At 43.2% G+C, this 25,040-nt stretch overlaps 1 protein-coding gene across 5 annotated transcripts; it reads right to left on the minus strand.

Annotated features, from left to right (window-relative positions):
• Positions 1-4,471: 4,471 nt before the first annotated feature.
• On the minus strand, positions 4,472-15,580 carry dmrt2a (doublesex and mab-3 related transcription factor 2a). 5 transcript variants are annotated; one of them, XM_072590717.1, is made up of 5 exons: positions 15,368-15,580; positions 14,614-14,743; positions 9,812-10,283; positions 8,565-8,667; positions 4,472-5,749 (listed from the first exon to the last, which is right to left on the minus strand). In XM_072590717.1, exons 3-5 carry the CDS (start codon positions 10,157-10,159, stop codon positions 4,740-4,742), a joined length of 1,461 nt encoding a protein of 486 aa, XP_072446818.1. In that variant the 5' UTR covers positions 10,160-10,283; positions 14,614-14,743; positions 15,368-15,580; the 3' UTR covers positions 4,472-4,739. The 5 variants fall into 5 exon arrangements, with proteins under 5 accessions (XP_072446818.1, XP_072446801.1, XP_072446809.1 ...); XM_072590700.1 differs by having other exon boundaries at positions 15,322-15,580; XM_072590708.1 differs by lacking the exon at positions 15,368-15,580 and having other exon boundaries at positions 14,614-15,222.
• Between the last annotated feature and the right edge of the window lie 9,460 nt (positions 15,581-25,040).

The raw sequence follows: 25,040 nt of genomic DNA on the forward strand, positions 1-25,040 counted from the left end.
ATCAGTTATTTAGGTTGGCAGGACACTAGGAGAGAGTTATTAAAGCAGATGGTATCCCAAGGATTCTTGTGGTGCAGTGATAGTGTCTCTACTTCTGGGTCTGAAAGTTCAGCTTCAAGTCCTACTTACATGTCTGAATAGCTTGAGTTAAAATGTCTTTGGTATCATGGGCGTTATTAATGGGGGCACAGAATGCAAGACCTGAGAGGTTATGCTAAAGCAATATGAGACACTAGTCAGTCATCAGCTGAAGCATTGTGATCGAGACAGTGGTGCTGGAAAAGCACAGCAGGTCAGGCAGCATCCAAGGAGCAGGAGAATTGATGTTGCGGGCATAAGCCCTTCATTAGGAAAGAGGCTTTGGGCTGGGAGGCTGGGAGATAAATGGGAGGGGGTGGGGTTAGGGGGAAGGTAGCTGTGAATGTGATAGGGAGATGAAGGTGAGGGGGAAGCTGATAGGTTGGAAAGGAGGGTGGAGCAGATAGATGGGAAAGGTGATGGACAGGTCAGGAGGGTGGTGCTGAGTTGGAGGCTTGGTACTGTGGGGCGAGGGGAAATGAGGAAATTGGTGAAATCCTCATTAATCCCTTGTGGCTGCAGGATCCCAAGATGGAAGGTGAGGCGTTCTTCCTCCAGGCATCGAGTGGCAAGGGTTTGGCAATAGAGGAGGCCCAGAATCTGCATGTCCTTGGCGGAGTGTGAGTGGGAGGGGAAATTGAAGTGTTCAGCCATGGGGCAGTGGGGTTGGTTGGTGCAGGTGTCCCAGTGATGTTCTCTGAAATTATCTGCAAGTTGGCATCCTGTCTCCCCAATATACTGGAGACCACAATGGACACAGTAGATGACATTGGTGGAGGTACAGATAAATTTCTTCCAAATGTGGAAGAATCCTTTGAGGCCTTGGATGGAGGTGAGGAAAGTAGTGTTGGCACAGGTTTTGCACTTTGTGCAGTGGTCGAGGAAGGTGCCAGGAGTGATGTGTGGGCTGGTGGGGGATATGGATCTGACGAGGGAGTCACAGAGAGAATGCTGATAGGGGTGGGGAAGGAAAAATATATCTGGTGGTGGGGTCCGTTGATAGGGGTGGAAGTGGCAGAGGATGATGCAATGTATACGGAAGTTGGTGGGGCGAAAGGTGGGGACCAGGAACGTTCTGTCCCTGTTGCAGTGGAGGGGTGGAGTTCAAGGGAGGAGGTGCGGGAAGTGGAGGACATGTGCTGGAGGGCATTGTTAACCATGTGGGAAGGGAAATTGTGATCTTGGAAGAAGGAGGCCATCTGGGATTTTTAAAGTGGAATTGGTCATCCTGGGAACAGATGCAGTGGAGATGGAGGAATTGAGAATAAGGGATGGCGTTTTACAGGATGTAGGGTGGGAGGAGGTGTAGTCCAGGTATCTGTGGGAGTCAGTGGGCTTATAGTAGACGTCCTGACCATCACCTTTCCCATTTATCTGCTCCACCCTTCGTTCCAACCTATCACCTTCTCCCTCACCTTCATCTCCCTATCACATTCTCAGCTACCTTACCTCCAACCCCACCTCCCTCCCATTTATCTCTCAGCCTCCTGGCATACAAGCCTCTTTCCTGATTAAGGGCTTATACCCAAAACGTTGATTCTCCTGCTCCTTGGATGCTGCCTGACCTGCTGTGTTTTTCCAGCACCACACTCTTGACTCTGATCTCCAGCATCTGCAGTCCTCACTTTCTCCTAGCTGAAGTATTGTGTACAGATGTAAACACCAGGCTTTAGGAAAGATGTTAAGGCATTGGAAGAATTCTCAGTTGTGAGCATAGACTGGAAAATTGGGAGCAATTTCCTTGGAGTGCACTAGGTTAATAGGATATTTGATCAAAGTTTCTAAATTATGAGAGGTCTCTACAAAGAGAATTTCCTATTTGTGAAAAGATCACAAAACATAAATTTACAGTAATTTACAATGGAAGCAAACATGTAGTGAGAAAAAAGACATTTTGGACACAGTAAGTAATTAGTGCCTGGAAATGTGATGGAGGCAGGTTCAATACAGGCATTCAAGAAAGCATTGGATAACTGTGAGAACTGATTTCCTTTATTTGAAGTTGGAAACTGAGTGTGAAATCACAATATTGAACATTTTGACACTAAAGAGTAATACATTTATCTGAAAATCTTCTCTTGTCTCTGTTTAATAGATAATAAATGCAGTGGGAAAGAAAATCTCAGATCGAGCAATACAATTGGAAAGCATTGAAATTTACCTCATACTTTGTAACTATGACAAACTTAATTTCCACTGAAATTTGATGCGCTTTTGTTTCTCCCTCTCCACTACTGCTAAAGGCAGATCAATAAGCATTCCAATTTGGTACTCTTGTGTGGTGTCCCTATCTCTGAGCCGGATGGCTTGGGTTAATGTTCCACCTGCTCCAAACGGAGTTCACAGCATCTTTGAACTGACTGGTTAGAAAATATCTTAAAGTTTACCAGGAAGCACACTATTTTCAGAATTTTATTATTTCAGAGCTGGTGTTGTGTGGAAATACTTGATTAAATATCTTATTTGTTTTAACTTGCAACAAATATACTGTGAAATGTAAAATTGCAGTGATTCCCGTTCATTGATATTTAAATCACTGCAATAGTTAGTAACGTAAGGACAGAAATTATTGGAAAGTCACAGTGAATTACAGTAATCAGTTACAAGGGTAAGAGACTACCCTTCAGGTAGAAACCCTTATGAGGTTACCGAACACCGATATGAAGTCAGCTGTTAGTTGCTAGCGGTGTGTTGGGCATTCCCAACATGTCCTGCCTCATTCACATTACCCAATGATGGTGTTCATAACAGAGGCAACTCCATCAATGAACCTCGATGACTTTCCAACTGACCCTTCCCCCTTCTCCTTCCTGTTGTGTAAAAGAGCGTGAAATTGTCACTGATAAGTAAATGGTCATTTTTAAAAATCAAATTCTAGATTCCCAATCTAATTTCAGTTTGATAAGACAAAGAGGACTTTTGAAGAAAATGGAAAGGTGTTTATGAAAGGGCTGAATGGCGGAGTACGGTCATGTGACATTTCAGCATGACCTGCCCTGATATATGGTAAGAGAAGAGTTACACGATGTTACTGTTCAACTCAGCTGACATTATAGGGGGAGGCGGTGGCCCTAGTGATATTATTGTGAGACCAATAATCCAGGGACCCAGGTACTTTTCTGGAAAATCTTATCACAGATGGTGGAATTTGAATTCATTAAAAATCTGGAATTTATAGATTATTAGTGATAATGAATAATCTTTGTCCTGTGGTTCACTAGTGCCCTTTTAAGAAAGGAAATCTGCAGCTTTTACTTACTCTAACCTAGATGCGACTCCAAATCTACAACAATTTGACTTTTAACTGCCCTCTGCACATTTCGGAATGGGCAATGAATGCTGGCCGAGAGAGCAATGTTCATATCCTGGAGTGCATGAAGGAAAGATGCTCATTCTGGGTGGAAGGAATGAGGGGGCAGATGCAAAGCTTCAGCTGAATCATACATTCCCTTAGTGATTATGTGAAGACCATACTGGGAAGGTCCTCACTCCAAAACTGGTTCTGCCACTCTGTTTATCATAGGGACAGATACATAGCATGAAGGGGAGGGGAGAAAAAGAACAGGAAAACGGGTGATACAAGTTGGCGTCCATGGCACAGTCTTGCACACCATTGGTCTATGAGACAATAAGAAAGAGGAACATCAGTAGGCCATTCATCCCCTCAAACTGGCTCTGCCATTCAATAGGATCACGGTTGATCCAACATTTGTCACATCCACTTTCATGCCGTTTCACCATAACCCTTCCTTCCCCAACTGATCAAGAACCTATCTGTCTCAGTCTTAAATATGCATAAGGACTCTGCCTCCACAGCTCACTGTGGCAATGAGTTCCAAAGATTCACAACTCTCAGAGCAGAAATTCCTCCTCATCTCAGACTTAAATTGGTACCCCTTTGTTCCGAGACTATTCGCTTAGATCTAGATTCTCCCATGAGGGGAAACATTCTGTCAGCATTGACCCTGTCAATCCCCTTAACAATCTGATATGTATCAATGAGATCACCTCTCATTCTCCTAAATTAATTAAAGTCCCAACCAGTGTCACCTTTGCTCATTAAGACAATCCCTCCATACCAGACACCATGTGCTCTTCCAGCACCACTAATCCAGTACCAGCCTAGTGCCTCCACCAAATGATATATTTCCTTACATAAGGGGACCAAAACTGCTCACAATACTCCAGACGGGATCTCCACTCTAGACCCTGGGTAAGGTGAAGTGAAGTTACACCCTCCCAACAAGAACAGAAAGAGAATAATATTAATTCAGCCGAAACTGTTTACCTTGACAAAGACCTGGGGAAGTGTATCTATGAATATTGGTTTTGAAGGCTGCAATCACAAAGGTATGCATGGATGCTGACAGGGCCCTTTAAGAAAAGGCAACTGTTTGGTTCTGTAATCTCTTTATTTTTTAGCTTTACATTTACTTCTCAGTGCAGAAAACATTTGCTCATTTGCAGTTCTCCAGAAAACAAAAGACTCAAGATGTTTTAAATATACTCTGGCAGGAAGGAACCATGCTAATATCTGTACAAGATAATACCCAAACCATATACATCAAAGACATTTTATACAAAAGGCAGCTTTGGTCTCGAAATGTAACCATAAGTGATATTAATTCGAAGCGTTTCCAATTGAAGAGGAAATGTTACAGTTATTGATAAGTGCGGCTTGAAGAATGTGAAGACCTCTTCAGAATTGATTCAACTGAAAAGGAGAGTGTCTCGGGAGGTGAGATTTTTGGCCCGGCCTGTTTCGAACCGATCAGGTTGCTCATGTATCTTTCGGTGGAGTTTTTGTACAGCTGGTTCTCCTTGATCGCGTATTCCCGGTATTTCCTGGCTGCCTCTTCCAGGATGCCTTTACTCAGGAATGTTTTGAGCTCGGAGGCAGCGTTCTCCTGAGGCTGGCTGTGACTATGTGACAAGGACCTGCCGCTGGCTGGGGCTGAGCAGGGAGAGGGCGAGTCACTTTCCCCGAGCTGGGGGGAACCTTTCTTTGGTGGTGAAAACGCCGAGCGGTCACAGGGAACCTCCAAGATTGGCAGGTGGCTGCTTGCCACGGGCTGCAACTCCCTCGCTGATTTTTTGGATGACTCCCGACTATCACTGGCCAATGGACCTTCCGGCACTGTTGCCCCTTTGGAGTCCCAGACGGCTCCCGGCTTGAGAGTCTGGATGGCGCTACTGGCATTCAGTACGTACTGTTGGTAGAGCAGGGCATCGCTGAGGGGACCACACTTTGGCCAGACCATTAGCCTGGGGCTCAGCGGGTACTGCCTGTAGGTGGTGGCTACACTAACGTTGGAAGAAATGAGCTCCACCGCCCGATCTGAGCCAGAGTACTGCATGGTTAGATCGAGGCACGAAGGCATCAGATTACACTGCTGGGCGATGTCTTTGCTGGGTCTCTCCAGCTGAGGCGGGCTGTAGTTAGATTTGCAGGAATTGTACTCGGCGGCGTGCACCATGCCGTTAGGAAGGAAGAAGGCAGCAGCGGCTTGTGCAGCCTCGATCATCTCTCTCTCCTTGTACTCCCTCTCCAACATGATGCTCTCCAGCTCCTTGTCAGCGAAAGCACGCCTTTTCCTCATCCGGTCACTCACGGGAGGGGGTAAAGGTGGGCTTCCTCTCAGGTATGGCTCATTCTGGGCTGGCCGGTAACCTACAAAAGCAGGAATCATCCAGAAGGTGAGCATTTCAAGCACGACTCAAGGTGATGGAAATCCAACAATCAGCACAAAACTAAAAGCTAAATGAACAAGGTCAGACTGGATTGTGTTAATACTGTCTCCACGTGAGTCCATTCGAAATCCTAAAGTGTTCTCAACTCGAACTATTAACAGGGTAAAATACACTCCAGACTGAAAGCATTTCCTTCAGTTTTGTTCATCACTGAACGGGAACTATTCTAACATGCATCATCCGTTAGAAAATCGACTGGCGAAAAATCAGCTGAAAGTTCCTTCACATGAGACTAAATTACACAAGGCGTTTTGAGCTAAACTCTGCTCCGGGTCCCAAAAGTGAAAGGATATGGTTCCAAGCCACTTATCGCCTCAGATAGACATGGAGGCAAAATGCTTATTGTCTTATATTATCGTGAGGATCAAAAGAAACACGCTTGCTGGAGACGTGAAACACACAGAAACTGCTGGAGAAACTCAGCAGATCTGGCAGCATCCGTGGGGAAAGAAGGCAGAGTTAATGTTTCCAGCAATTTGTCCTTTTTTGTTGTTTATAATTTTTAGAATCATCTGTTTGGAGATTTAGAAAATGGCTGATGTTTTGCAACCGGGCCAGGTTTTTTTTTTAAATGGCAATGAACTGGCTTTGAAGTTATCGATCTGTAATATTTGCCACCGAACTTGTTATTCACAAAATCTGGAAAAAAAATCACTGGACTTGAAACTTTAACACTGTCCCTGCTACACAGATGCTCCCAGACCTGCTAAATTTCTCCAGCAGTTTGTTTTCAATTCGAAAAAAAATCAGGTTCCCAAATGTCACGTTGTTGTAGTGTATTATTTGAAAGTTACACATTTCAGTAGGATAACCTTATCACTCCAGTCTAATTCACACTAGAAGCAAAATCGATCTCATGAATGTTTACCAACAAAAATCAAAGGGCTATCTGTGTGTATGCATCCTCTACTCGATTATGAATTATATGTGTCAATTAAGATACTATATGTCAATTAAAATATAATCGGGCAGCATTTCAAGTTGCAGACTGTCAGATATTCCCTGCAACTGATCGCTCAGGACCACGTAATGTTCGAGCAGAGACTGGGCTTGAAACTTCTCGCTGCTGAGCAATGATTTCAATTATTGGAAAGAGTCGCTATAAATCAACAAAGCAGAGATGATATTTGCTCATGATCATACGGTCGTCTGCAACAGCACGAGCATAACCTTGCTAATCAATTATGTGACAAATTGGACTGTGAGATACGTTAAAATGTTTTTTTTTAAACCATGTTCTACACTGAGATATTCCACTTTGAGTCTCCCTCTCTCCGGTTCTCAAATACTGTTTACTGAAATTTAAAAAAACCGACGAAGCGACTTTACCTCCTATTGAGTATTAACTAAGCACTGGCTGCTGTTAAAATTACTACTTTTCGGTTTAAGATGATTAGAACGAGTTTTCGAATGGGGCGAAACATAAATCCTTAACGATCCAAAAGATGTCTATTTCGATTGGGAAATCAGATGGGAAAGGTGTACTTTTCCCCCGCGTTATTTTATTTATTTCAGTTCATCCGTTACTCAGCATACTCTTCAACATGTAGATTTAATGAAAACGAAACTTGAATCTTGCTTTAGCCTACTGGTCCATCCATTGGTCCTGACTGCACTGACCAGGTCAGCTTCCAGTCTCCCACAAATAATGTCCCAGGAGCTAATTCTGTTCATTTAACGAAATCAGTTATGGCAGCACCGACGATGCAAGCATTACAATAAACTAGGCGCTTTCTTGGTAAGGAGTGTTTTTAGAAAAATGAAACTAACAGCGATTGTAAGGGTTGTTCAATTTTGACAAGAACATGGAGATTACACAGGAGCAGAATGTAGTGATTTTTTTTTAAACAGTCCCATCCTATATTCCGTAATAATTGCAGAATGTTCGCGCCCATATTAATCCACTCCATTTGATCATGCCTCACCTCAGTCTGATTGGCTGTCTGAATACAGATATATTTCATTTGTGCAAATTGACAGGGACTGCTAACACTGTCCCCCCACGGTTGATTTTAAGGAAGTATTGAAGCTTTGACGAACTTTTTTTTTAATTGTTAAGCCGTTTAAAAGCAAGGGTAGCAATTTAAGACTGTACCCACTTGCTTCGGGTAATTAAAACCACGGGCCAATAAACTGTCAGTGTAACTTCTCCCCTGTGATTTGCATTGACAGCGCGAATGTAACTTACACTCATACGGCAGATACAATTTGCTATAAAATAATTCATTCAGAGAGAGGAATTGCATTATTCTGCTTTGGAACAATATCGGAAGTTCAGTGGAACCTATATTCGTATGTCCCACCCCCGTTGAGATTTTAGTTTCAATATCTTATCAATCTGGAGTTGCAGTTGCCAGTATTGCTCAGATACACAGACAGGACAATAATTAGGTCGACCTTCAACTGACCTTGTTCTATCCTTTAAAAACTCCTCCCTTTAAACATTTGGAAAATAGCGGCCAAACACCAAACAGAAACGTTGCTGAGAAATTAACTCGCTTATTTACAAAAATGCAACAACAGCTCAGTGGATATTCTGGTGCAGTTCCAAACTTCCGTTACTTTTTTAAACAGTCGGCTCACCCCATCAGTGGTTTCATCTTTTATTTCCATTCCAATTGCCCAGGTCCTTTCGCTTCCCCACCCCCGATCGGACGGATTCTCCCTTTCCTGCCCCACGACTTTCGGTAGAGCTGCCTCTATGCTAACGGAGCTGAGAGAGATATTAAACACACCTTCTAAAATGCTCTTCGCCAGCAAACTCGGCGTCCTCAGGTGCCTCTGATAAACGGCTCGGCGCTCGGCCAGGTTGTGTTTGTTCGCTATCCCTTTCTTATCCTTGGAAAGAAAAAGGGGAGGAAATAGACAAAATACAATAACTCGGGGCAATAGTAATTGTATTTGTCACCCCAGTCCGTGTGCTAGTGACATATCGAGTGTTTATGATGTAGACAAACATAAATTGAAACAAAACTACTCTCTGCCTTATTCTGCCACACAGCTCTGGTAACCGGATAGGGGCAGGAGCTGCTCTCAAGGTGGTTCGGGGGGTGGTGGGGGAAGATCACAATTAGCCATCCCCATACTGACTTGCTCCATGGGGGAACGATTTGACGGTATTTCTGGCGTTTTTGACGTGTTCGCTCTAAGTCATTTAGAAAGAAGTTTGGTGAAGGAACGCGAATAACTGAACCGAGCAAACTGTTACAAAAAAACAAGTTGCCGATGCCGGAAATCTGAAACAGAAAATGCCGGAAAATCTCTGGGGTCGCCGGACTGAAAACAATAAGTCTGTTTTCTCTCTTCACAGATGCTGCAGGACCTGCTGAGTTTCTCCGGCAATTTCTGGGGTGTTTTGTTTTGTTTTTGTTCCAGTAAACTGTTCACTGGGACCAGTGGCTCCACAAACCAACGGTGTGTATATTTCAACACAGAACATTCAAACCGCTATTATTAGTCAAGTCAAAGAGATGGCTGAGCATACCCAAACGTTTGTTTTTAAATCCACTCTGCAGCTTCTAAACCCGTCCCCATCCCGCTGTTAGAAACCACCGCCGTCTGTCCGAACCAGCCTTCAGCTGCAGCTTGATTCCTATGATACCAAGTTTAAAAAAAATCACCCCACACCAGGTTATAGTCCAACAGGTTTATTTGGAAGCACTAGCTTTCGGAGCGCCGCTCCTTCATCGTAAGTTTGTCATAACCACCTGAAGAAGGAGCAGTGTTCCGAAAGCTAGTGCTTCCAAATAAACCTGTTGGACTATAACCTGGTGCTGGGTGATTTTTAACTCTGTCCACCCCAGTCCAACACCGGCATCTCCAAATCATGATACCGAGAGTTCATAGGAAACCTTCCACGAACTCCGCGTATGGACAGACCGAGCCATATAAATGTAGAATGAAAGTTAATATCGGGGTGAAGGTGGCAGCGAACTTGGCTCCGTTTACAAGGTCTGGGTCTCTCTCTCTCTCCCATACTCACCTCAGTTGCCTGTTGCCTCCTGAGTGCTACCTGTGCCGCCATTACTCTCTGCCTCTCCACCACCAACAGGCAGTTCGCACATTGACAGTCCCTCCAGCGACAGAAGCGCTTGTGACCTTTCAGACAGGACACCACGCCATGGTTCCTGCACCGGGCACATTTCGGGGTCCGGCTGAGCTTCCTGTGATCCCCCTCGGCTCCCTGCTGCTTCTTGTCGCTCTCGGCTGACCCATCTTGCCGGTGGTGCCCTGGCGCAGCCTGGGGCGAGCTGGCTAGATCTTCCTCCTCCACTTCCAAACTCTCCACGTCTATTTCCAGCTCGGCCCCTCGCTGCTCGGTGGTTTGCATTCTGAACGCTGAGGCGTGGAAACCCACCGGACAAGAGCAGTGTGATCAACTCCCCCCGCTCAAGGCCCGTTTACACTTATACGTGGAGCAGCACCGTCCAAATTGATAACCTTCGATCTTGAAACTGCAAAACACAAAGCAAGATAGAATTTCACTCGCAGCAAGACTCGCGGATTCCATTAGTGCAAAGGATTGTCAGTATTTGATCTGATTACCTGAGCTCTCTCAGAACAAACACCACCGACGTCCAAGCAATTTTAGATTAGATTAGATGACTTACAGTGAGGAAGTTTTAAAACACTTCCTCTATTGGAAATAAACTTCAACTGAATTTTGCTTCCTCGGTTTTCCTTGATCTCTCGGTTTTACTTGTCAAAGTAACGCTGACCCTGGCTGCTCTTTTGCAGCGACTTTACCCGACGCGTTCACGCTGCTCTCTCTCCGCCTGAGCTTCGCCAGCAATTGCTGCGTGCCTTCCACATTTCCAGCTCCCGCCGCCCTTGGGATTTTATTTCAGTTTGAGCCATCGGTGCGGATAATCCGCGGTTGAAATGAAACCAAGAACTGCGGATGCTGGAAATCCGAAACAAAAACCAGAAGGTGCTGGAAGGACTGAACAGAGGTCCGGAAGGTGTGTGGGAGGGTTCACTGCCCACGAAAGGTTCCCCCTGTGTTTTCTCTCTTCACACGGGGCTGTCGAGTTTTTTCCCCAGTATGTTTGAGGAAGATTTATCTTACCTATATCAGCTTGTCCAAACCACAGAGCACTTTCACCTGCAAGTCATTTGTACTGACCTTGTGTCTGAGGTTGAGCAGCAGCCGGGCCGCGGTGAGCTGATGAATGCTGAGGGAGATTTGGTCCGCTGATGTCCCAGGGCTCGGCTCCTTTTAGGGGAGACCGAGCGCATCGTCAATTACCTGCTTGTTAATATCAGCGCGGGGTCAAAGGTCACGCTCTTCCTGATTGGCCGCCTCTAAAGGGATCTAGGCGCTGATTGGTAGGACATTGCTTCCGGGAGATGGGGGGGACAAGTCAATCTCCTTGGCCCTAGTTTTCAGTGTAGAACTATTTAAATATACAGGGGAAACACACACATACAAAATGTGTACACAAACACACACTGTACATACACATGCTCTGCATAAATTCACTGTACATATGTACTCTGTACAGACACATACAGTATTGAGCTGCGATTGGAATGAGATGACTAGGTTTGAGCCAGTGACGAAAGGGCAATTTAGAAAGAGTCAACACGAAGCATCAGAAGTTCCAGAAAAGAAATTAAACCGGTGTGGAAGGATGGAGATGTCTATTTTATAAATGATGCGTTTTTTGTTAATCTTGCAAATTCCCCATTTCATCGAGTTCAGCAATGATTTTTTTTGTGCTAACTAGGGTTGCTCCTATCGAATTAATCCTAATTCGATTGCCAACAGTGGTTCGTTTAAGGCTGCAGATCTTGTTTAAGACTAGCGCAGGTTTAGACTGAGTGCCATGTCTGAGGTTGAAGGATTAGGATAATGGGATATTTAAATACAATAACATTGTTCGACATAAGATCAAGATTGCTTTGTTTCTGTTACCACGTGTAATCTGTTTAAACATAATATTTTAATTTTGAAATGCCTTGTATTTGAGAAAGTTTGCCAAGATATTTGACAAGAAAGTGAATTTACATTTAACTTTCTCGCCGACTCCTGAACGATTAGTACAGTATATGTGCAAACTGCAGGATGTACATAAAATGTATAAAGTTGTGTGTGAAGCAACTGTCTTCGGAGCCCAGATACATTGCAAATGTGTTGTGGAAGCAAGCAACAGATGCAAATTAATAAAGTCTTTAAAGTGAATCACGAATTAAAGTGAATCACGAATCACGAATCACGTTCAAATTTTATTATGTAAACGTTCAGGGCTTCATAATTTACGATCGAAAACAATGACATTAAAATGGAAAGAAAAGTTTATGTTATAAAATAAAACGCAGGGACATGTATCAGTGTCCACTACATTAACGATCAAAGTTTAAGCAAAACAAAATGTCAAAAGAGATTGGAATATTTTTTTCCTCCTTAGTTTTCAAAAGGAAAGGCCATTTTTTCAGAAGCCGCCTCCTGTTGAATGGGAGGACAGTAAGAACTGGTCAGATCCGAAGAGAAATGTAAACACTATGTGGGCTGAGGCAAAGCGAGTATTGTGTGCATTCAAATACAAAGGGAAAACGCGAACCAGATGCAAATTAGGCTTTGCATCGCAATCAATGGATTGTTTTACTTCCCAATTTAAACTTACAATGTTTTAAACGATCTCGAGCCCCAGTGAACAAGTGGCTGTTATCTGGTATTTTTCCTCCTTGGCATCGGGCATCAACAGCTAATTGAACAGAACCGCGGACAATGCTTTCGGGGGGAAATGGATAAGTGTTTTGTTTTAATCTCGAGGATGTAATTTTAAACCTTCGTTAATAACGGACAGACGAATGGCAAAGACCCGCTCCTTAAAAAGCAGATACCAAGTTGGCAAACTCGGCTCGAAATTAATTGTTTTTACATTGGCCTGGATTCAAAATCTGTATTTTTTTGTTGTACAGGAATCCAGTGATGGAATACAAATAAACAGCACGAATATGCTAATAAACATCTGAAGGGTTAATTGCGAGGTGGGATAAGCGCTGTGATAGGTGGAGACCTGCGCGGACTAATTCCAATAGCGAACATATGCTTTTCTGTATAAATAGGAGACAGTAATAAAATAAAAAGAAGACTTGCATGAAAAAAGATAATAGTCAAATTCGGCTCACATTGGTCGTTAAGTCTGTGACTGTAGTTATGCATCAACTTTTTTTTATTTCGACCCCACGGGTTTGGGGTCCGTGCCTCATCTGCCAAAGTTTAGACCGAGCCTGTCTGAGACTGTTAGCCAAGAAAAAAACATAAACAACCACTTATTCTCCGATTATCTTTAAAAACGATCTAGATAGTGAAATTTGCGCACATGGTTCTGAAAAGTGGGCATCTTGAACTAATTTGTAATTTCATTATACACTCTCTTATACTGTACCACTCGGCTATCGGGGATTTTGTAAAATCTGTAAAAGCGTCGCTGCTAATTTTGAGAAATTGCTGATCACTGATCACATACTAGTTTTCGCTGGTGCACTGAGGCTTGCAACATACATATATTAGTAGTTCTCTTTAGATGTTTATTATATTCTGTCAATTTAACAATAAGATAGCCAGCTCCAACGAAGTAAAAGTTAGCCATAAACGAAACTAGCAAATATTAAATATTTGTCAATCTCTGATGACACACAATGTCATCGCCAGGTGAGCCTCTGGGAAAATGTGTTTCGAGAAATAAAAAAAAAGACGAGAAGCAATTCTCAAGATTGAAAGTTACATTAAAGGAGCTTTTAAGGTATTTCAACAGAAGAGGCTGATAACTGATGTCCCATAAAAATCGAAAGAACTTTGGATGCTGTTAATCAGAAACAAAGGCAGAAATTGCCGCAAAAGCTCAGCAGGTCTGGCAGCATCTGTGCAGAGAAATCAGAGTGAATGTTTCGAGTCTTTGTTCTGAGGAAGGATCACTCGACCAGAAACGTTAACTCTGATTTCTCTCCACAGATGCTGCCAGACCTGCTGAGCTTTTCCAGCAATTTCTGCCTTTGTTTCTGATTTACAGCATCCGCGTGTCTTTCGGGTTTTATTTAATGTCAGGCTAGTTGCAGATTCGGATGGAATTATGGTTTGTGTGTTCACACGTTCTGCCTGGTCTTTTTTTCTCCTCAAAATGTAAAGTTTGTTTTTCATAACAAATCGCGTTTAAAACAAAAGCACAAAGTGCAGTTAACCCAAACAGGTCTATAGAATTTATCCAGCCCGCGGTGTTAGTGACATGCTAAAAAAAAAGAACGGTTTTGGTCCAACAATGATCTAACGAACATCAAAAATCCCACTTGAAAGACTTTCTCCATTCTATTTGCTACCGTTTGACACACAGGCATAGCTAAAAAGTAAATACCATAGGAATTCGCCTTTTTTACCCCCGGGATTTGACATAAAAGCCAGAAGCATGACCGAGGACTTGTTACTTGGAAGAACAGAAGTCCTTTCGTGTAAACCGATACCAAATAACGAAGCTGAATATTCAGAGGCACAACGCAGTGGTACAAAGCTCCTGCAAGAGTCAGTTACAATGGCCAGGTGAAAGAGTATCCAACAGTGCGACCAGGACATTCACGCTTGAATTAAAACAATATAGGGCCAGATACAATAAATCAAGCTTCAAACGATTACTGTTACATTTAAGTCCAAACTATGTCTCAAATCTAAACAAGTTTTCAACTGAATGACTAGTAAAATAATGTGATGATACCTTCTTACATATTTTATACCCCTACAACATAATATATTTCCTGACCCTTTCCCTTTGAGAAGACCGACATTACCTTTACACTGATTGTTTGCAGAGTTGTTAATCGTTGTCTTTCTTCTATGAATCGCAGGGTGGTTGCGGACAGAAAGTGACTGTTCGGCAGTGACGGCAGGAGCAAATTACTGCAGATACTGGAATCTGTACTGAAAACAAACATAAATAAATGCTGGAGATCACAGCGGGTGCATGCATGCTGCCTGACCTGCTGTGATTTCCATCTTTTTTTAGTTTTCTGTAAAACAGCAACTCAGCCAGCCCTACTCGCCCACCCTTCCTATGGAGGTATACACATTTTCGGGTGCCTTATCCAGCTTCCTATCAAAAACCTATCTGCATCTGTACCCAGCATACTTCAAAACCGTGCATTCCAGATCCGACCAATCATTGCAAAACCCTTTTCCTCACATCCCTCTGATTCCACCTACAGCTTATCTCTGTCTAACCTGCTTAGACGCCTCATAATTTAACAAAAATTCTATCAAACATCCGCTCAATTTTATCTGTTCTGAGAACAACCCTAACCTTTCCAGTCGAACCACAGAAGCGAACTCCCTAATGCCTGAAGCCATTTCCCTAAATGTCTTTTAAACCATCCTCACGTCCCGCTTAAAGTGCAGCAAACAACCAGTGTTTCTTGTTAAGTTTTACGAAGGCATCTCAACTCCTTCTGCTTTGTATTTTATTCATCACTTTTATAAAGACAGAATTGAATGCATCCTACTTTATATCCGTTATTTGTCTTCTTATCCGAAATGCAGCTTTAGTACCTCTCGTGAATTCCGCTCGCCTGCCTGGATTTCTGTTAACTCCAGTTATAGTCGAGGGAAGTTCAAGACGGGCTGGACCTAAAATGGGTGGGATAGTCGTGACGATGGCCGGAATGGCTGCTGGAGTTGTGGCTTGCAGGTGCAAGTATTGTCCTTCACACTCCAGCTCAAATTTATGAGCACAGTTACGCCAAGCTCACAAAACTGCTACCCTTGCTACGATTTCCAAATCAAGAATGCTTTGATCATCTCTACTCACCGCGTTGCTGTACAGGCTGCATTGCCAAACCGCGGACACCACGCAGTCTTGTTTCTTTTTTCCGCGCTAGAGTTTATCATTTAACCTGAAACAAATTACTGAACAACCGTCCCTGAGGTAAAGGGCAGATCCAGGATCTCAGCCATTTATAGATTCTGGGAGTAACAGTTAAGCTTGGAGCAAAGCCTTAGGGCGAGACACAGTACAATGTTTAGCGAGTGGTAAAATTGTATTTCTTACAAAGGTTATTTTACATTCTGCATATTCCTATAAATAGTTCCTTTGTCATGTTATTTCTGAGATGTTGAGGTTTGGTTTTATGGCCGAGTAACAGATGCAATACTGAATGCTGTTCAGAATTGTGTGGAGGAAGTTTTGCTGAAATACTTAAATGAACTGTTATTGCTAATTCCCCACTGAACAGCAGCCATTCATTGACCAGATTGAGCAATAAGACTGAGCCAAGGCCATAAACTATTACCGCACTGCAATTGTAGTTGCTAGCTGTTTCGAAAGAAGACAAATTTTACCAAAGTCTGTGCATTTACGGATTAAATTCAAACAAGAAATTTTGCAGTCTCTTTGATCCAGAGTATGATTTAAGTAATGCAATGCTATTTATATGATCATAAGTTATATGGGGGGAAGTGGACTTGCACTTGAGGTAACTAATATACTGTTGTATACTTGTAACACTCCCTTAAATTTGCACCTCCTTAGCACAGTCATTCATGAAATGTGCTGGAGAGTTTTGCTACATTGTAGGTTAAAATCCAGGTAAAACGAAAACGTAACATTTGATGGCAAATTCCATGAATACCCAGGGCAGACCGCATTTGGAATGTTGTGAGGAGGTTTGAGCCCCAAGGGTGTGCTGGCATTGGAGGGGATCCGGAGGAGATTCCTAATAATAATCTCAGGGATGAAGGATTTCTCATATGAGGAGTGGTTGGGGATCCTGGGTCTGTACGGGGCACAGTTCAGAAAGATGAGGGAGGAATCTGATTGAAACTTACAGAATACTGACAGGCCTGGATAGAGTCGGTGTGGAGATGATGTTTTCACCAGTAGGAGAGACTAAGAGCCAGAGGCACAGCCTCAGAGTGAAGGGATGACCCTTTAGGACGGAGATGAGGAGGATCCAGTGGATGATGAATCTGTGGAACTCACTGCCGCAGAGGGCTGAAGAGGCCAAGTCAATGCATTTATTTCAAACAGAGTTCTTGATTGCTAAGGAGGTCAGGAGTTATTGGGAGAAAGCAGGAGAATGGGTCGAGAAATATATCAGCCATGGAGGAGCAGATTCGATAGGCCGAATGGCCTAATCCTGCTCCTGGACTTTACCCTGTTGTGGAATATCTATCAATGCCACTAGCTGAATCTTCAAGGTTATTTGGTTTTGTTTTTTTCCAATAACAATAGATACCCTCAATCTTAAAGCATTGTTTCCTTGTGATATGAATTGGTTTTTTTTCCCTGCTTTGGGAGAAATCATTTTCTAGCTTGTTAAGGGGAGAATAATTAAATTCACTGCCAGGGAAGTCATTTCGCACTCTGGTTTACACTCTGTTGAACTCCTCAAGTTGTCGCCTTTTTGAAAATAAATTTAAAGTGTAATCGGTCGTATAATTCAATGCTGTTGTCAGTTAAAGCTTCTCTTCCTTATTGTTATTTTTAAAGTTGCCTCAGAAGGCAACAATTGAAGATTTGAGATTGAAACGAGACAGGAAATACTCAAGAAATAAAGCACTGAGTCTTTGCATTCCAGAACAAGCAGCTATATCTTTACAGATGGAAATGTTTTCATTTAAGTATTCTTGTCTGTATCAAATATACAGGGTGAAGTCATTAGCTTCCATCTTAACTCTTTCGGGCCGGCTTTCCAACTCAAAACTGTGCCCTCAGTGCTGCAGATGTTTTCTCATTCTCCAGCACACTGCCCATCGAGCGCAGAAAGGTCGACCTGCAGTTACAGGCATGCAGCGCCGGGGGGCGCAGTGCTCCAAGTAATGATAAAACATGATAGAAGGTGGAAGTGTGAACACATCGTGGATTAAACAAGGACCCAGCGACTCTACATTAAACCCCCCATTTACAGTAGGTATTGCACAAAATTATGCAGTACCCATTCAATTTCACTTTATTCCACCCGTGTATTGAAATTAGGGAAATCACAACGTTTAAAGTCCAATCATTCGTACAGTTTGCAAAGCTTAGAGATGTTTTCTAAACCAATTTGTTCAGAGATGTCACTATACACCTCTGGAGGTGGGACTTGACCTGAATCCAGATCTCCTGGTCCAGAGGTAGTGACACTACCACTGCACGACATCAACAGCACCCCGCACAAAGCTTTGATACAATCTAAGAATAAGAGGTAAGTCTTTCCTGGACTGAGATGAGGAAGAATTTCTCCACTCAGAGAGTTGCGAACCTGTAGAACAGGAGGCTGTTGTGGCCAGTTCATTAGACAGATTCAAGAGGGAGCTGGACATGGTCCTTGCGGCTAAAGCGATCGAGGGGCATGAGGAGAAAGCGGGAGTGGGTTCCTGAGATTGCACGATCATATTCCTGATGAAGGGCTTTTGCCCGAAACGTCGATTTCGTTGCTCGTTGGATGCTGCCTGAACTGCTGTGCTCTTCCAGCACCACTCATCCAGTATTTGCTTTCCAGCATCTGCAGTCATTGTTTTTACCATATTGAACTGTAGTCCACGCTGGAATGCCGAATGGCCTACTTCCTTACCTATTTTCTACGTTTCTGTGTTTCTTTGATGCTGACATTTATGTGGGTGATAATAATGGCTGCCCTGTGTATAACTTCTGTATGTGCATTCTTAACACAAAATGGCATAAAATAATCAATGAGGTAATTTACCTGTTCATCAAGCGCACAATAAAATAGTGGCGATGTGTTGCCTCAAGTGCTAATTCAACACTGTGTGGTCCTCTGGCTAATGCTGGAAATTATCTTGTGCTGATGAAACAGTTTAACATAAAAACAGAAACCACTGGAGAAGCCTAGTAGGTCTGGCAACATAGTTTGATAGATTTTGTCATAACGGAAACATACAAGAACTTCTGAACAGCAGCGGCAGTGTGACACTGCACCAGCGACAGAATTCACGCAAATTAGATTTTCTCTACTCCTGCTCTCTTTTTTAAGATTTAAAACTTTTGAAAAATAAGTCAATTGCGACTGATTTTCTCCCAATTTACCGGGGTTTTTCTGACCCACCCCCCGCTTTTGTCTTGCATTCTATTTGTCCTGCGAACACTGTTTTCATCACTAAAATTGCATGAAAAAAGTGATTGTGACACTCTTCAAAACTAATGAAAAACAAAGCGAGACGCGAAGATTCACTTAGTTGCAGACTGGAGAAAATAAAGACAAGGTAGCTAAACCATTTCCACAGGTTGGGGGTTTTAGAACTGGGGACATCGCCTGAGAATTAGGGTCAGACTGCTCAGGAGAAATGTTGGGAAGCATTTCTACACACAAAGGGCAGGAGAGCTTTAGTACTGTCTTACACACACAGCAGAAGATGCTCATTAGTTGTGGATGCAATGAGCTGCCAGAGGAAGTGGTGGAGGCTGGTACAATTACAACATTTAAAAGGCATCTGGATGGGTATATGAATAGGAAGGGTTTGGAGGGATATGGGCCAAATGTTGGCAAATGGCACTGGATTAATTTAGGATATCTGGTCGGCAGGACGAGTTGAACTAAAGGTCTTTTTCTGTACCATACAACTCTATCACTCTAATTTTAAATCTAAAATGGATTAACATTTGTTAAGCACAGGTATTCAGACATATGGGCCAAAGGCAGGTATATGGAGTTAGGTCACAGATCAGCCATTATCTTATTGAATGGTGGAACAGGTTTGAGGGGACTGAATGTGTTACTGTGTTCCTGTAAACATCCAATCGGTTTCCCGCAAGGGGCCGCATCAAGAGCGGAGATTAATGAAAGCGACAGCACCAAAGATAGAGCGTGTTTCAAGCGACACGTCAACCAATAAAACCCCATCAGCTTTTCCTCTCCCTGGCGGATCCTCACTGGATGGACCACAGGGTTAACCGAGCTGGGTCTTTATGATGGGAGCTGCAGCACTCTCCGGCTCGCTGGTATCTTGTTCAACACGAGAGACAAGATAGATTGGGAACACGTGCAACACTGAGTGCTAACTCAGTGTCAGGTCTGTCAGCTTATTCGTTCCACACTGCATGTCCTTCAATGGTGTTTACCCTCAGTCACTGATCAATGGACTAACGTTTCAGGCTGTTCAAATTGAATATACAAATGATTAATTCATCTCAAGTACCATTAGGTCATAAACGATGGGAAACTGCCTGTGAATGTGAATTTAATTTGAAGAAATAAATCCGTTAGAAGACGGTTATCTGGGTCATGCGATATACAAATCTAAAAATCATTCATAAGAGTATTCCGATAATCGTTTTTTCTTGTGTTCTGAAAATGCCTCGCACCATGTGCTAGGATCCCAGGTCAGGTTTTAAACTAGTAAACCCCTAACCTCAATTCCTATCCTTGTTCTCTGTCTTTGTTGTTTATATTTACAAGAGAGAAGAGCCGTTGCTGAATTTGGTATAAACACCAATCATTTCCTGATTAGAATTTTATAATCAGAAGCAAAAACGGAAATCGCTGGAAAAGCTCAGCAGGTCTGGCAACATCTGTGGAGAGAAATCAGAGTTAATATATTGGTCGCAGTGACCCTTCCTCGGGACTCTGATCTCTCTCCACAGGTGCTGCCAGACCTGCTGAGCTTTTCCAGCGATTTCCATTTTCTGTTTCTGATTTCCAGCATCCGCATTTCTTTCGGGATTAGAGTTTGACAACACCTAGAATACCACCGGGAAACCTCAGTGGGATCGAGCAGCAACGTTTGAACTCTACGTGTTTTTGTTGTCTTTAACTTGCTCTGCATTTCTTGGAAAAAGGCGACCATTCGGCCCACCCTGTCCGTGTTGGATCTTTAAAAACAAGGTCAAATCCTAGCGCCCTTTGTCCAAACCTTTCTCCTTTGGACATCTATCTATTTCTCAAATGCCGTTCAGATTGCGCTGTACAGATCATTACAATCAGCCGCTTAAAATGATTTGTCCTTCCTCTTCATGCCCCAGCCCGTGTTCATCATCACATGGAGAAACACGCGTCAACATTCCGCTGTCGCTCCGAATTCTCCCGGTGATAAATGTCGTGCTCCCTGTTTTGTTGCCTGCGAACGTTGGGAGGGATTTGGTTTATCTCAAACATTTGGACTGAAAGTCCTGCCGTACTCGGAGACTGGAACGGAAGGATTGATTATCACAGGCAGTTCGAACAAGCTGCAGCAGCTGATCACCCCTTGGTGATGAATTGTGTAGTGCGCCCAGTGCGCAGTTCTTGCAAGTCACACTGTTATTACCTCAGTTATCTCATAAGGCAACACGAAACAACATGTGTAATAGTGCAATAACTAACACTGTGTTTTCACTGACTCTGGAAGATGTCCAAGGCTGGAACTGGAACCAAGCGAAAGCTTGGTTTGAGTCTGTGATCTTTGACTTTGTGCCGCCACATCCTCCTCCTTCCCATCATCTAATTTTCCAGGAGTAAGATTTAATAGAAACATTGCCAGCTGTAAGTCAACGGCTATATTTCCTTTCACGGCCCATTGTAAAGCTCCATCAATCTGGGCACTTTGCAGAGAGTTAGATTACAAATTTTGCGTCAATGCAAGTTGCTGGTCATCAAAGTTGCATGTATTCTGCTGAATCTGAAGTGTTTCTGGCACTGATCCAGCATCATTTCTCTGTCACTTCTGGACCTGCCTCAGGAGTGAACGAATGGCAAGTCTGGGCAGTTTGCTCATGTTAGTTTGGCACATGCAATAAAATGGAAATCTGTAGGAAGCTGAATTTAAAACGGCTTGGTTAAAGACAGAATTCCCCACATTGACGTGGGAATTCCCACATTTTTCAGGACCTCGGGACACATTAAAGCGCATCACCTGAAAATATGTTATTGAAATGTAGTCACCATTCTAATATAGGAAATGAAGCGTACGGGAAGGTTGCCGAGTGCTAACTGATCTCTAGGGATGTTTCTGCTCGGGATTAGAATCCGCAGCTTTTTGACTCAGAGGGCAGGAGTGTTAGCTTTGAGCCAAAGTTGACACGAACTGGGGCAGTAGATACATTGGAACACGGGAACAGGAGGAGGCCATTCAGCCCCTCCAGCCTGTTCCGCCATTCATTGAGATCATGGCTGATCTGTGACCTAACTCCACATACCTGCCTTAGGCCTATATTCCTCAATAGCTGAGCATAACAAACATTTATCAACCTTAGGTTTCAAATTAGAGTGATAGAGTTGTACAGTACAGAAAAGAACCTTTGGTCCAACTCATCCATGCTGGCCAGATATCCTAAACTGATCTAATCCCATTTGCCTACATCTGCCTCATATCCCTCTAAACCCTTCCTATTCATGTCCCCATCCAGGTGCATTTTAAATATTGTAATTGTACCAGCCTCCACCCACTTGCTCTGGTAGTCCATTCCACACACAATTAATTCAGCATCCTTTGCTGTTGGTGGAAGAGTCCCAAACCTTGCCCACCCCTTGTTTGTAGAAGTGCTTCTCTCCTGAGTAGTCTGCATCTATACACAGTGTCAGTATCATTTTCTCAATGTCCTTCAGCAAAAACTTGGAGAATCAAGACAAATAACCAAAGAATTTATGGATATCTACACAAGGTTATGACAATAGACTGAAAACACCTCAATCAATTCTCAGTATGGATTAGTGAGTTAGTTTATTTGGTCACCATTTGCTCACTAAAATATCTTCTTAATGATAACAAATTTCTACTTCACTGATTCACATTAAAATCTTATGGGTGAGCAGCTAGGCTTCTGTAACACTGAGCACTTCTGTACATAGATCTATACACATTCTTTCGAACTATACCCACTCTTTCGATCTATACTCATTTAGACTTGGGTAGTTGACAAAGAACAAAGAAAATTACAGCACAGGAACAGACCCTTTGGCCCTGCAAGCCTGCGCCAATCCAGATCCTCTATCTAAACCTGTCACCTATTTTCAAAGGATCTGTATCCCTCTGCTCCCTGCCCATTCATGTATCTGCCTGGATACATCTTAAATGACACCACATGCCTGCCTCTACAACTTCAGTTGGCAAGGTGTTCAAGGCACCCACCACCCTCTGCGTAAAGAACTTTCCACACATATCTCCCTTAAACTTTTCCCCTATCGCCTTGAACTCACGACCCCGAGTAATTGAGTTCCCCACTCTTGGAAAAAGCTCCTTGCTATCCACTCTGTCTGTACCTCTCATGATTTTGTAGACATCAATCAGGTCTACCCCTCAACCTCTGTATTTCTAATGAAAATAATCCTAATCTATAAAACCTCTCTTCATAGCTAATGCCCTCTATACCAGGCAACACTCTGATGAACCTCCTCTGCACCCTCTCCTCCCCAAAGCATCCACATCCTCTTGATAATGTATGCAGTATTCTAAATGTGGCTGAACCAAAGTCCTACAGAGCTGTAAAATGATCTGCCAACTCTTGTATTCAATACTCCATCCAATGAAGGAAAACATGCCATATGCCTTCTTGACCACTCTATTGACCTGCATTGCCACCTTCAGGGTACAATGGACCTGAACACCCAAATCTCTTGGGAAATCAATTTTCTCTAGGGCTTTTCCATTTACCATATAGTTCACTCTTGAACTGGATCTTCCAAAATGCATCTCGCATTTGCCTGGATTGAACTCCATCTGCCAGTTCTCTACTCAACTCTCCAATCTAATTATATTCTGCTGCATTCTCTGACAGTCCCCTTCACTACCTGCTACTCCATCAATCTTAGTGTCATCTGCAAACTTGCTAATCAGACCACCTATACCTTCCTCCAGAACATTTATGTATATCACAAACAACATGGATCCCTGTGGAACACCACTAGTCACAGTTCTCCATTTTGAGAAACTCCCATTTACTACTACTCTGCCTCCTGTTGCCCAACCAGTTCTCTGTTCATCCAGCTAGTACACCCTAGACCTTGTGCAACTTCATTTTCTCCATCAGCCTACAATGGAGAACCTTACTGAAGTCCATGTACATAATGTGCACAGCCTTTCTCTCATCAACTTTGTCATTTCCTCAAAGAATTCTATAAAGTTGGTAAGACATGACCTTCCCTCACTAAACTATGGGACCTATCACTGATAAGCTCATTTTCTTCCAAATGCAAATAGATTCCATCCCTCAGTATCTTCTCTGGCAGCTTTCCTACCACTGAGTCAGGCTCACCAGTCTATAATTACCAGAATTATCCCTGCTACCCTTCTTAAACAAGGGGACAACATTAGCAATTCTCCAGTCGTCTGGGACCTCACCCATGTTCAAGGATGCTGCAAAGATATCTGTTAAGGCCCCAGTTATTTCTTCTCTTGCTTCCCTCAGGAACCTGGGATAGGTCCCATCTGGACCTGGGGACTTGTCCACCTTAATATCTTTTAGGATACCCAACACTTCCTCCCTCCTTATGCCAACATTACCTACAGTAATCAAACATCTATCCTTAACCTCAACATCCATCATGGCCCTTTCTTTGGTGAATACTGACGCAAAGTAATCATTAAGAATCTCACCCATTTTCTCTGACTCCATGCATAGCTTCCCTCCTCTGTCCTTGAGTGGACCAACCCTTTCTCCAGTTACCCTCTTGCTCCTTATATACAAATAAAAGGCTTTGGGATTTTACTTAACCCTGTTTGCTAAAGATTAGATTACATACAGTGTGGAAATAGGCCCTTTGGCCCAACAAGTCCACACCAACCCGCAACCCACCCAGACCCATTCCCCTACACCTAACACTACCAGCAATTTAGCATGGCCAATTCGCTTAACCTGCACATTTTTGGATTGTGGGAGGAAACCCACACAGACACGGGGAGAACGTGCAAACTCCACATAGAGAGTCACCTGAGGCAGGAATTGAACCCGGGTCTCTGGCGCTGTGAGGCAGCAGTGCTAACCACTGTGTCACTCTTTTAGTTCTCTTAACTCCTCCTTTCAGATTGATTCTAATTTCCCGATGTTCTTTGAAAGCTTCGTCTGTTTTCAATTGCCTAGATCTTATGTACTCTTCCTTTTTCCTCTTAGCTAGTCTCACAATTTCACCTGTCATCCCTGGTTCCCTAATCTTGCCATTTCTATCCCTCATTTTCACAGGGACATATCTGCCCTCAAATCTTATCAACCTCTCTTTAAAAGCCTCCCACATATCAAATGTGATTTACCCTCAAGCAGCTGCTCCCAATCTATATTCCCCAGCTCCTGCTAAATTTTGATATAGTTGGCCTT

This window comes from Chiloscyllium punctatum, chromosome 2 (assembly GCF_047496795.1).
Source record: "Chiloscyllium punctatum isolate Juve2018m chromosome 2, sChiPun1.3, whole genome shotgun sequence".
In the NCBI taxonomy this organism is placed as follows: Eukaryota; Metazoa; Chordata; class Chondrichthyes; order Orectolobiformes; family Hemiscylliidae; genus Chiloscyllium; species Chiloscyllium punctatum.

Bases quoted from the DNA above. Each gene is read 5' to 3' on its own strand.
- dmrt2a (XM_072590717.1), bottom strand. From the start codon at position 10,159: ATGCAAACCACCGAGCAGCGAGGGGCCGAGCTGGAAATAGACGTGGAG. The intron at 8,668-9,811 runs GTGAGTATGGGA...TTTCTTTCCAAG, and splicing joins GGAGGCAACAGGCAACTGAG to GATAAGAAAGGGATAGCGAA. The intron at 5,750-8,564 runs GTGTGTTTAATA...CTGCTTTTGTAG, and splicing joins GGCGAAGAGCATTTTAGAAG to GTTACCGGCCAGCCCAGAAT.